The sequence below is a fragment of the Vombatus ursinus genome, unplaced genomic scaffold (assembly GCF_900497805.2).
Source record: "Vombatus ursinus unplaced genomic scaffold, bare-nosed wombat genome assembly UNPS02014805.1, whole genome shotgun sequence".
NCBI classification, from domain to species: Eukaryota; Metazoa; Chordata; class Mammalia; order Diprotodontia; family Vombatidae; genus Vombatus; species Vombatus ursinus.
The window spans coordinates 14,677,086-14,690,921 of NW_020954583.1; the positions used below are offsets into that span (position 1 = coordinate 14,677,086).

General features: G+C 32.7%; 1 protein-coding gene across 3 annotated transcripts in view; it reads left to right on the forward strand.

The window, feature by feature from the left end:
* Positions 1 to 13,836, forward strand: part of ROBO1 (roundabout guidance receptor 1) — a 449,796-nt gene that overhangs the window by 406,007 nt on the left and 29,953 nt on the right. For 2 of the 3 annotated variants that reach the window (XM_027874166.1, XM_027874167.1), the window contains 4 exons: positions 5,530 to 5,865; positions 8,199 to 8,306; positions 11,029 to 11,173; positions 11,958 to 12,206. In XM_027874166.1, the coding sequence (XP_027729967.1) occupies positions 5,530 to 5,865; positions 8,199 to 8,306; positions 11,029 to 11,173; positions 11,958 to 12,206 (838 nt within the window). The remainder of the gene's footprint in view (positions 1 to 5,529; positions 5,866 to 8,198; positions 8,307 to 11,028; positions 11,174 to 11,957; positions 12,207 to 13,836) is intronic. The other variant, XM_027874168.1, reaches the window with a different exon arrangement.

The following is a 13,836-nucleotide window of genomic DNA, read 5'->3' on the forward strand; positions in this document are numbered from 1 at the left end:
CATCATGAAACATACAATCCCATAAAAATTACTTGAGCAATGTATTAGGAATTAAGGGAGGGGAAAAAAATCCATTTTTAAAAATCTTATGCCACTTTTTGCATGAATGTCCCTGGTTATTTATTTGTTTTCTTATCTATTTATTTGTTTTATTATTTATTTATTTGACCAGACTTGTGAATTAATTTGGCATATGGAGTTACATGTGAGAAAATTCCCTTCACCTGTATAAATCAACAAGGTTTTTGTTTTTGGTGGCATAGAGTTCTAGAATATTTTCTGAGATGATAAGAGATTAGGTGACTTACTCAGGGACACACAGCCAGTATGTATCAAAGGTAGAACTTGGATCTGGTTGCATCACTTTGGGTGCTCATTAGCTCACCAAAGCCCAGGAGCACTCAGTGCTTTAGATATAGTTTGACCAGAACAGAGTATAGCAGGACTTTGTTCTCCCTAGTCCTAGACACCATGCTTCTCCTAATGTGGGCTCAAATTATACTTTAGGCTACCACTTGTTCTTTTCCTTGAAATGTATTGAAACTAACCCTGATACTTGATCGGAAAGAAGGAATATCAAGAGATTAAATGCTGCTCCATTGGCATGCCTTTTTGGTGGTCTGAGGTAAAAAAAAAGCCACAAGAAACTCCCAACAGGGCCTTGAAGTTTGAGCAGTAGACTACCATAGAGGCAGAGAAGCTGCTTTTAACTAAATCAACACTTTATTCTTATCTGAATGTCGTTTGCCTACTCTGAATGTCATTTCCCCATTTGGCTATGGAAACCTATTTTTGTTAACTGTCAGGAGGACTAAATATATATCCCTCATTTCATTCTCAAATCTGAGATACCAGCCTGACCTGAGTAGCCCTGGTCTATTGCATCATATACTATTGAGTGACATTAAGCTTGAAGTTACTAATATTCCTAGATTTTTTCATTTTAAATGCAGTCTAGCCATTCATTTCTTATCTTTTATCTATGAAATGTTTAATTTTGCTTCTTTTTTTAACATGAGACTTCATAATTATACTTATTTTGTTTTTATTTTGTTAGGCTTGACTCAAAGTTCTAGCCTGTCGGGATCTTTTTTGCATTTACATTCTTTCACCTAATTAACAAGTTAGCCATCCCTCCAAGCTTTTTGTATTTTATAAATTTGACAAGCATGTCATCTCTGTCTTTATCCAAGATGTTGATAAAAATGTTAAACTGCATATGGATGAGCACAGATCCCTGGGACACTCCACTAGAGATATCTTCCCAAGATAAAATAGCACTTTTAGTGATTTCTCCAATTAGTTGATTATAGACTTGTATTCCATTGTCTAACCCACATCTCTCCATTTTGTCCACAAAAATAGCTTGCTACATTTCTCAAATGCTTTGGTGAAATTGAGATAAATTATATCCAAAGGATCTTCCCTATCATCTACCCAACTATTAAACACATCAGAAAAAGGAAATTATATTACCCTGGTATGACTTGTTCTTTATGAAATTTTTATGATGAGGTTTTTTTGTAGTTACTGTTTCCTTTTTTTTTTTTTTAGAAATTAACTAAATAATAAATGCTATATACTAAATACATACTGAAAAATAAATTCTAGAATCTTACAAGAAATCAGGCTATGGTTTTCAGGCTCTTTCTCTTCCCTTTTCATGGGAATAGAATAGAATAGAAAAATAGAAAATAGAATTTGCCTGACTCCAATCCAATCCAATCCAACCTTATTCTCCATAATTGTGACTGAGTAATCGATTGGGCCAATTCTTTTTATATGCAGTGATGTATTTCACATGAGCCTTCCTCATCAAAGGTAAATAGGTGCTCTCATTACTGTCTTACTTATATTGAGTATCAGTACATTCTTAGCTATTTTTGTTCTGTGCTTTCCATCCAATGACCATTCTCTCTGACAGAGAAATAGAAACAAAACAATAGTTGAACATATTCACCTTCACTCTGTCATCTGTTGCCATGATCTCATTCTCTCCAAGCAGTGATCCTGTCTGTAACTAGATCCTTCTTTTTCTCCATTATAGATAAAAACCCAAGCCTTTTTTGTTGTTGTTTGCTTTTCTTGCAAAGTTCAGTTCATTCGACATGCATTTGCTGGTTCCCTGTTAAGTGGTAGGTACAGTACTAGGTCCTAAGGACACAAATACAGAAACAAGATATTCTTTGCCCTCACGGAATTTTATTATCTATTTTCTATTGAATTTTCTGACCGTTAGCCTTCCTAACAGAATTCTTACCATTCCACGCATTGATATTCATCCATGATTTCTCATTTTTACTTCCATCTTCCGTTCATGTCTTCTATAATCTAAATTTGTTGGTGAATTCTCAGATTTACACCTTCCTCTTTAAATACCCACTCTCTCTTTTCCTCCTTTTCATAGCTTTTTCCATTGACGTCTTCAGAATCTTTTTTTGTGAGCTTCCTATCCCCTCTGTTTAGACTATTAAGCTGTGATATCTTACTTTTTCTTTAACTACACCTTTTGAAATCTGCTCCCTTAAAATCTAAAGTACATATCATACTATTCTTTCCCCTCCTTACCACAAATTCTAAGATGGATTAATCACTTACCTCCAAGGTTCTCATTGCTTCCACCTGAGCAACCAATTCCTCCTTTATTAGTAAGAGTCTTATCGATTATTGAATTTTCACCTGTTGGTTGTTCCAGCTTTCAGTGGTCAAAATTTTTGAGACAGTGTCAAGAAATTAGCTTTTCTGCTTTGGACATAGAGAGAAGTCTATCAAATATCTGGATAGTTGAAGTCCTCCATCACTACATATCTCTATGTTATGCTTGAATCAGCATAGTAGAGTGTAGGACTTAAGAGTAAGGAAGAACATAAACCTAGCCCATGGCACTCAGTACATCAGTGACCCTGGCAAGTCACTTTATCTGTCTATTTATTTAATCTGTCTGTCTATCTATATCTATCTATCTATCTATCTATCTATCTATCTATCTATCTATCTATCTATCTATCTATCTATGTATCCATCTATGTATCCATCTATCTATCTACCTATCTGCTTCTCAATTTTCTCATCTGTAAAATGGAGATAATAATATCTGTAGTTATTGCTTCACATGGTAATAGTAAAGCTCAATTGAGATTATATTTGTAAAGCTTTTTGAAGACCTTAAAGCTTATTATTAACATTAATCTTATTATTTTTAATGGAATTCAGATATAAGTAAACTGGAGATAAGTCATTATCCTGCTATCACTTTTTCATATTTAATGATCTGCAGTTTATTAACACAATAGCGCCATTTTAAATTGAATATATTAGTATGTAAGCCTACTGAGAAAGCATGTTTGGGATTTCACATGTGCCCCATTTATTTTCTATTTCCAAGTGCTCAATAGTAGACTTCAGTGATAATATTGCATCTCTTTTTGCCATTGATTATCTTCACCCACATTCTTTTTGCCATCTTCTACCAACCTTCCTTTCCCTGAATCCTGGATTTTCTCACATGCATTTACCTTCTTAATATACAATTCTTCTCCAGCTCTTCTTTAACCTTTATTTATTCTCTGAATAAAATATACCCTCTTTCAGAGTCACTTTTCTGTTGAGTTATGAGTCTTATTCCACCAGTAATAGCCATACCTGTAGTGTCAAATTTGCTTCACTGCATTAGAATCTCTAATTGACATTTTTGTTACCCATACTTTGTACATTATGCATAGATTGCTGATTCTTTCCTTTGATTTTATCTCCTGTAAACTGCTAACCTGCTATTCTTTCTAGCTACTCTACATGATATTCTAGTTAGTCTATATGCTCTCTCTCTCTCTCTCTCTCTCTCTCCCTCTCACACACAAACACACACACACACACACACACACCCCTACCTCTTTATTTCCCTTTCAATTTAATGACCTTGAGATTGGATTTGCAAGTCTCCAGGTAGATATATTCTTATCAGACATTGGTAAGTGTACTTCATCCCTGATAGGAGCATGTTGTTGCTATTTTTTAAGCCATTGTCTAGAATTCAACATCTCATTCTTGGCTATTCTCTTCTTCAGCTGTTGTTCACTTCTCTAATCTATCTTGCCTTCTGATGCTCTTATGTTCTCTTGACAGCAGTGATGGTTTCTGATGCCTTTGTCTTTAGATGCCAGAACTAATGAAAACAATGTCTTGCCCAAGATTTCTTGATTTTTAGAAATACTTCATAAATTCCTTCTGCCATTGTCATTTGTACGCACTTGAATTGTCCAGAAGTGGGCAATAGTCATCCAATTTGACAAGTTATGGAAAATTCTCTATAACTTTCTGGTTACCTGCCCCAAAAATCAACAGATTTTTTTTCTTATTATTAGACATCTCTTGACAGGAAGTTCCCTCTGTGGCAAAGTACTCTCTCATTTGGAAAACTTGTAAAAATTTTTAAACCTACTGACTTCTACTTTTGTTGCTTTGTCAAATAATATTAAGTCCCTTTTATTTGTTTAGAGATAGAGATTCATTCACAAGTTCTAATCTTTGTCTAGTGAAATAATCTTTTTCATGAATTTCCTTTTTAAATTTTTTCCCAATTAGCACCTCTACCCCCACCAGGTAGCAACAGCAAAACGACATAACATATGTTATATAGTTAAGCAAAGCAAAGTTCCACATTGACCATTTCCAAAAACATATGTCTCAGTTTATGTCTCTGTTAGGAGGTGGTTCATACTTCATATTTGGTCTTCTGGTATCTTGCTTTGTCAATCCATTGATCAGAGTTCTAAAGTCTTTTAAATTCAATGTTTCTTGTATATTGTCATTGTATAAGTTTTATTCCTAGTTCTGCTTACTTTACTCTGCAACAATTTATAGAGGTCTTCCCAGTTTCTTCTGAAACTGTCCATTGTATAACTTCTCAGGGCACAAAATGCTTCATTACATTCATCAACCATGATTTGTTTAACCATTCCCCAATAGGTTGTGGTACTCTTTAAGTTTACAATTTTTTGTTACTATGAAAAGAGCTTTTATTCGTTTTTGGTGTATGTCCCTTTTCCCATAGGCTTCGCAACTGACTTGATCATAATCAACAATTTAAGTTTAATACAACTTAAGTTTTTATTGTATGATTCCATCAGCATTGGTATTGGTATTGGTATTGGTAACATTGCAAAAATGAGATAGTTTTAAATAGGAATGTACTTTTTAATGTCTAACAGAAGTTCAAAGACTGTTACTGGGCTTCTTTTCCCTGTTCTCTTGGCCTTTTTCATGTGCCTTAAAATAAATAGGAAGTCAATTTTTTTGCTTTTCTTTGTATCCTCAGTGCTTAATACAGTTCTGGTACATGGTAAATCTATAACTGACTATAAAATATAAAAATATGAAAGTCAATAGACTTTTTAATTACAATTCCATTACTGTTTCATGGAAATAGTATCACTGTGGTACACAGAGCCATTTGTAAAAGGTAGTGCCCCTAAGGATATGTACCTGTAACCCAAGGGAATAACCTTTTCTTTTTCTTTCCCTGTGGTTTAGCTGATTGTATAGCAAATTACAACAACCAGCTGGATAACAAACAAACAAATCTGATGCTGCCTGAGCCTACCGTGTATGGTGACGTGGACCTGAGCAACAAGATCAATGAAATGAAAACCTTCAATAGTCCAAACCTGAAGGATGGCCGATTTGTTAATGCATCAGGGCAACCCACTCCTTATGCCACCACTCAGCTCATCCAGTCAAACATCAGCAACAACATTAACAATGGCAGTGGAGATTCCAATGAGAAACACTGGAAACCCTCTAGTCAGCAAAAGCAGGAAGTGGCTCCTATTCAGTATAACATTATGGAGCAAAACAAATTAAACAAAGGTGAAGAGTTTTGCTTCTCCTTCCATCCTTTTTTATTTCACATGCTTACCCCTTTGACCACTCTGGATTGAAACTAGCAAGTGTAGACTTCTTGTGTTAGTAGACTTTTCTATTTCATGAGTTTCAAAATCACACTTACCAGTGTCAAAGAGTTAATTAGCACTACAACAACCTTTGAAGATTGAATTTATTGTAACAAATAAGCAGCTGTAATGGAATTAAATAAAATATAGCTTTGAGATTAAAGTTAATAGTCAATAAGAAATTGGTTAGGACAATCTTATTTATATGACAGATATACAAGAGTCAAAACACCTCATATTTTAAATAGACCATCTTATTTTCACTCATAGATGGAAGATTCCTTTTACATGGTCATATAAACTAATGGCATTTTGATATAAAACTAAAGAAAAGTATTTAAATTAAATATGAACTGACAAAGTGGTTCCATCAATAGCATTCCTACTATATCATGTATTCATTCATTAGACTAAATATAGTACACAATTCTAGAAACTAAATAGGCCTAGCCTATCTATCCTTCAGTAGATCACATGATCATAGATTTAAAGATAGAAGGGAGTTTAGACTCTATCTAGTCCCTCACCCTAATTTTACAGTTGAGAAAATTGGGGCCAGAAAAATTAATGGATTGCCCAAGGTCGCACTGGCAGAACTAGGATTTGAACCCACATCCTTTGATGCCAAACTCAGAACCTTTTTTTTTTTTTTTTACTGTATCATGAAATTTCATTGAAGTCTGTCAGCATAAAAGCTAAAAATAAATTGAATTTCGTGTTAACATAGAGCAAGAAAATATTTTTTAATCTACAGAAGAGGTTTTTGTAATGCAATATGCTAATTAGAAGAGAGAGGTATTTGATTTCTTTTTGATCTTTTACCTACCAGGTTTAGTAAACGAATTTGCAAAGATATAACCCTAGGGAAAAAAATTGTTCTAATTTTATGTATTGTGAGAAGGCATAGACATTTTGGGGGTATGTGTTCAAAGAAATTCAACAGTTTATTTTAGATACTTGATTGAATACACTTACTTTCTTCAAAATGAAATCTTGAGCATGAACAAGATCTTCCAAAAGAAAATTCCCATCAATCAGTCGATCTAAAAGCATTTTATTTACTATATGAGAGTCACTGTGCTCAGCACTGGGGATACAAACAATGATAAAAACACTTCCTACCTTCAATGAGCTTATGTTCTAATGAAAGAGACAAATATGTAAATAACTACATGCAAGGTATATAGAGAGTAGATAGGAAGTAATTCTGAAGGAAGAGGAACTGACATCAATAATTTTATACACCAAAGATTCTTTGTAAGCATAAGCATTTTATTTTTTCTTATGTATTTGATGTTTTAACTTTGAAATGAAAAAGGTCTTTTATTTGTCTTTAAGGCCCAAGCAAACACTGCATCTTTCAAATTTAAGGCATTAGGACTTCCTAATTATAACTCAGTAAAATGCTTTTATTTATTTTTTTAAAGACCTTTTGAAAGCATTGTTCACTGGCAGACCCTTGCATATTTAAAAGTGTTGACTTATTGTTTATATACCATGAAAACATGTGGTATGAAGTGCTGTAAAGTAAACTAGAATGCAACCAGACTGACAAAACTATTACCGATTACATTCAATTGTTGAATTAAGCATTTGGCTTTGTTCCCCTCCATGCTAATATTTTCATAATGTTTTTTGTTCTGTTTTGTTTTTGTTTTTTTATCAGATGGGGTTCCAATGCTTAAATGTTCTGTGTTTTTATATGACGTAGTATTCTTTTGATACTTTTCAGACTTACTGTTTTTTAGATCAAAATGTTACTGACCATTCTTTTTTTTTATTTAAAGGAGAACAGTCATGAGTTTCCCAACATCCTATTGTTATATGAACTGATTTTGTCTTATAATTGCACTTTACTAAATAAAAAGGAAATTAATGCTTTGTACTTTATGCAAAACACATACATACTTGAAAGGGGAAAACAATTTACTTAATATTGCTAGATAAAATGGAGAGATGGGAGTTGTTCTTAAGGTCAATAAGACATAAAGAATTTAGGAATAATTCATATATATGTGTGTATATATGTATACACACATTTATATATGTATCTACATGTCTATTGTATCAAGATTTGATAGCTTTATCTAGGAATCTGAATTGTTTCAGATTCTGAAAATCTGATTGTAAAAAATGAAATAAGAAAGCATAAAGATTTTAATTTTTTTATTATTTAGGGAATAACAAAAGTCTGTATAAAATAATTTATGAGGAAACTAACATTATTTAAATTTGTTATTAAACCTACAGATTACCGAACAAATGATAACATCCCACCAACTATTCCATACAATCAGTCTTATGATCAAAATACAGGGGGCTCTTACAATAGTTCAGATCGAGGCAGTAGTACATCTGGTAAGTACCAATCCTTCCTCCTCCCCCTACTTCCCCCCCAATTAAGAGTATCCTGTATTTTTTTTTCAAATGATGACATATTAAAAATTCTAAGCAAGTAAGATTAGTTAATAATAACACATTTTATTATACATTAAGATTTATAAAGTGCCTTCCTCAAAACAATGCAAGTATTTTGCAGAAGAGGAAAAAAAGACTGAAGTGAACTGATTTGATAGTATGAAATATCAGAACTATAGTTCAAACCCAAGTTTCAGATTTAGCGCTGTGTTCATACGAACATGTGCCTCTACTTCTTATATAAATTAATAAAGGCCTGAAATTTGTCACTTTACTTGGGTTGAATCTACTAGACCTTGTCTTCCTCAGTGTTTGGGCTAGAAGGACCTCCCCCTTCCCCCAAATAAGAATATATCAGGTAAGTAAAATAAAGTCTTTATTTCCATAATGTAATTACAAAGCTTCCATATGCCACTAACATGGCAAAATATCCCATTGAAAATATAAATCTTAAAGAATATAAGATCTCGGTTAGGTAACACCCAGCTCTGTTATGCTTTCTTTCCATCCTTATTTCTAATTATTGTTCTCTAATCAGAAAGGGAAGTTCCTAAACTTAAAGTGACACATTTTCAACTTGCTTCCTCCATCACAAGTTTTGTTTCAGACATTTGCATGTCGGATTGCCCCTAGAAATAATAGGAGAAAGTTTTGTTGATGCTTAAGTGCTATTATAATTATAACAGTAAAATTGATGTGTATTCACACTGAAGTTAAAATAAACCTATTAATACTTAGTGTCTGAGTCTATGTAACTACATTCACAAAAGTTTGGTATAATATATGTACCTTCTCCTTGTCTCCTGACCATTTTTTACTCAATCAAGATCAGAGTTTACCTCCATTCCCAGGGTGACAAGTTGTTGCTAAAGGCTTTTAGCAGAGTATTTCTATTTCTTTCCTATGTTCATTAGAAAACATTGAATGCAAAAATCTCACCCTCACCCCTGCCACTACTTCTCCTTGTAGTCTAAGTATGATCATTTATTTTTATAATGGTTTAAGCAAGTCACTTAAATCCACTAGCTTCTCTGGGCCATAGTTTATTGGATAGGAGAAGAGGGAAGTATCTGGTTGAGAGGCCACATGATCTCAGAAGTTCCTTCTAGGACCAAAATTTTATGATTCTGATTTTATAACTTTTGAGAAATGGAGTGTCATTTAATAGAGAATGGAGAATCATTTAATCTTTCTGAGCCTCAATTTCCTTTTCTGTAAAATCAGGATCATTATAGCTATGATACTTATCTCATAGGACTGTTTTCAGGTCCAAATGAGATTTTAAAGTACTTTTCAAACCCTAAAGAATGATACAAATGTAAGTTATCACTTAGTAATAGCAGTGGTTAAGGAAATATGTAGACTAGCAGAAAAAGGAGTGTCATAAATCCAAGGGATTGATGAAATGGTGGGAAAAAGGATTAGAAAAAGTATATATTAAGTGACCAGCAGAGGAGAATACTGATTATTACTTGACCATTTGAGTAGAAGGCTAAGAATAGATATTATGTGGACAGTGATTGTAATGAAGGATTTGGAAAGCTAGATAAAAGGGTAAAATTATCCCTCAGATCAGGCTAGTTTAGTTATACAAGAGTTGTTATCAGTTTGGTTATAGGTTTTGTTTTTTGTTTTCCCCTAACACTACAACAGCATTAATCAAATGGCTTATTGGGTGGATATGATTCATTTGTTAGGTGTGGTCAGAGCTTGTTTACTTATTTCTTAGGCTTAAAGGGAAAAATTTTACAAGTATTTTGGGGGTGAAATGGGAGTTTAACAAAATAACTATGTTTTCCTGATAGGTAATATCATATGTGACTGTTTAAAAATATATACATATGTGAATGACAATGTCAAAGCTTTTGGACTGCATTAACTGATTTATTTCTTAGATTAAGGAACATTATGATTCAAAAATATTTTGCTCAAAAATATGTGGCTACCTTTGATTATAACGTACTTAAATTTCAAAGTCAACATAAAGTAGCACCTGAAATACCAGCTTTTAGCAAATTGCTAAGATTGTTAAAACAGCATCATTCTACTGTAAGCCATAATTTTGTAGAAACAGCAGCTGAAAACACTGGTGCCACACTTTATCATTTCTCTCTTTCTCTTGTTGGTCATGATATTAGATCTTACAGCAATTATTTTCATCTGCACCTGCCATTCTGACTAGAGCTAGTAATTTCATTCATTGTGCCTAAAACATTTCAATGGACAAGTACAAATTAAGTATATTTAGTTACTTAATGCAACAGTAGAACGTTAATAGATCATATCTGTGTCATACTGTATTTTTGGTTCCAGCAATTAAAGAATAGAAGGGTAATCTAGAAAATGTCTATAGCTCATTTGTTTTAGATGATAATCTGTAATGTAATTAATTGCTCTTCAAAAATCAGTCTTGGTGATATTGTAAAATTCATTTATGGTTTTATTGCCTTTTGCTATTTACCAGCGGTTAACTATATCAATGTGTTTTCTCATGTTGCATAAATTTCTTGTTATAATTAATGAGAAAAATCATTTGGTTACTTGGTTTTTTAAAAAAAGAATATTAATTATGAGGTATTTATAGAAAAATAATTTGTTTCATGCATGTAGAATGATTTTAAAACAGGAGATGAGAGTTTTTTCTTTTCTTTTTTTCATTAAGGGAGTCAAGGGCACAAGAAAGGGGCACGAACACCCAAGTTACCAAAACAGACGGGTATGAACTGGGCAGACTTACTTCCACCTCCACCAGCACATCCTCCTCCCCATAGCAATAGTGAAGATTACGGTCTTTCTGTAGATGAGAGGTAAGACTACAGAGTATTGTGTAATAGGAAATCTTGTTTGAAACTGGAATATATTTGTAGGGAAGGTTTTTGCATGAGGTGGCATTACCTACAAACTCTGAAATGTGACCCTATAAAAAAAATCTGCCATTTACATAGAAATTAAATACTACATGATTTTATATATATCTATATATCTATATATATATATTATATTTTATATATACATACTTTACACACACACACACACACACACACACACACACGTATTAGTTTCAGAAAAAAAAAAAAAAAAAGCAAAGCTTAGTTAAGTGGTGCATTGCATAGTGTCAGGAAGAACAAAAACCTGCCTGAGACACTTACTAGCTATGTGACTGGTCAAGTCAATTAACCTCTTTTGGTCTCAGTTTTCTCATCCTCAAAATGAGGTTAACAATAGCACCTACTTCACAGAAGAGTTGTGAGGATCAAATGCAATAATATATGTAAAGTGCCTTACAAACTGTTAAGTAATATATAAAAGGTAGCTATTATTATTACTAATAAAAACGGCTAACATTAATGCAGTTCATAAATGTATTTCAAACTCCAAACTATTCTGTGGTCAAATTAATTTGGAAAACCTTAGCATATGTATAGTACCCCTAATCCAGATAGCTCTTAAATAAATGCTAGGAGGAAAATATCAAAAAGTAACTGTTCTACCAGAGAATGGTCAGTAACGTCATCTTTGTATAGAGGGACCAACACATTTTTTACATATTTTAAGTTTAAAAACTGATATCTGTATAACTTTAAATTTTAGCTATGACCAAGACATTCCATGTCCAGTGCCGCCAGCAAGGATGTATTTACAACAAGATGAGCTGGAAGAGGAAGAAGATGAACGAGGCCCTACTCCACCAGTGCGAGGAGCAGCTTCCTCTCCAGCAGCAGTATCCTATAGCCATCAGTCCACTGCCACGCTCACACCCTCACCCCAAGAAGAACTTCAGCCTATGTTACAGGATTGCCCAGATGACATTGGCCACATGCAACACCAGCCTGACAGGAGGTATGTTGTGCAAAGTTTTTAAAAGTTGGTGTTGTCTCTGCCAATCAAAGCAGGCTGTTTCTACTCATCATAAGCAGCATTCATTTTGTGATTTCAGAATGATACAAGACAATGAATATATGTCAATATCAATAACTAGGGTTATGAACTAGTCTTCATACTGTTATTCCAAGTGAACTTTAAAATTTAAAATAACATACATTATTTCATAGAAATCATTTAATTACTATTATAATCGTATTCTTGAATACATGTAAATCATGATGTGTAAATTGTTCTCTTTTCATAAAATCTAATCTGGCCAATTTTATTCATGTAATCCCCACTCTAGCTTTCCTTTTTTTTTTTATTGTTGTTGAAAGACTTAAAGGTTTCTTACTCTGTCTTATAGAAACTGTATTTCCTAATGTCTTCATTGAGTCCTTCCAGTGAACAACTGGTGTCTCACAGCTGTTGTGCTGCAAAAAAATGAGTTAGTTATATATTTTTTGTGTTTGACTTTGTTTTTTTTTGTTTAGTTGAAATATTAGATTAGAGGCCTTTTGTGTTGTCTGTTCCATGATTGGGTGTATATGTTTACTTTTTTCATCATATGTGTGTGTATATTGAACATGAGGTAAAAATATATACTTTTGTATTATGCTGTACCGTTTCATTTGTCATTAATATAGCGTAAAAGCTATTACTGCATCATGTTAGTGCTTCTCTTTTTGTTAATGATTTTCTATATGTAATTTTTAGTGTCCTTGATACATTTTATTAGTTTCATTATTCTTACTCTCATTGGATGGGGATTATTATTTTTCTCTGTTTCTCTGAACACTTCTTTAAGTGTCCTTAAAATCACGTCAATAGAGTTTATTTGTTTTAAACCTTATTTTGTACTTTAAAAGGAATTTAGAGTGCTGTTTCATTAAATCTCATCTTGAAGAAGCTACTTTTGATAATTATGAAATAGAAATTTCAAAATTGAATTCTCAGGAAAAAGATGTTTGCTGATTTGAGTTCTTTGTAATATACTCCTGTACAGATATTACAGATTTGCCCTAAAAAGTTGAAATATCAACCTTTGCATTTGAAAAAGTTGAAAATGCTTTTTTTTCATTAAAAGTAAAAGACTAGACAATAATAATAATAATAATAATAATATACTTGGCAAAGGTATGGTCAGACTTCAGTAGGATTATATATTGTCTAAGATGTATCCTTTGAAATATTTGTGTTTCATAAATTTTGGTTTCAATTTAAGAACAACAGTAATTAGAAAAAAATTTTCTAATTGGTTATACCAGAATAGTTTGAATAATCAGTGTGAGGTGGGCATTCACAATTTCCATGTACAGTCCTCTTTTTTGTGTTCTAATGTAAATATAGACATTCTCATTTTAAAAATATTTTAAATTGTAAAATTTCATTAAAGCTAGGTAATTTTTTCAGTGACTGTATATTGAAACTGCAGAAGAAATACCAAACATTATACAAAATAGTTAATATTAGTTCAAATTGTAATAGTTTACAGTTCTCACAAAAAAAGAGCCTTGAACCTGAAATCAGGAGACTTTTGGTAACTTACTTAACTTCTCTGAAAAATCAGTCTTTTTCATCTATTGTAAGAGAGGTTAGACTGGAT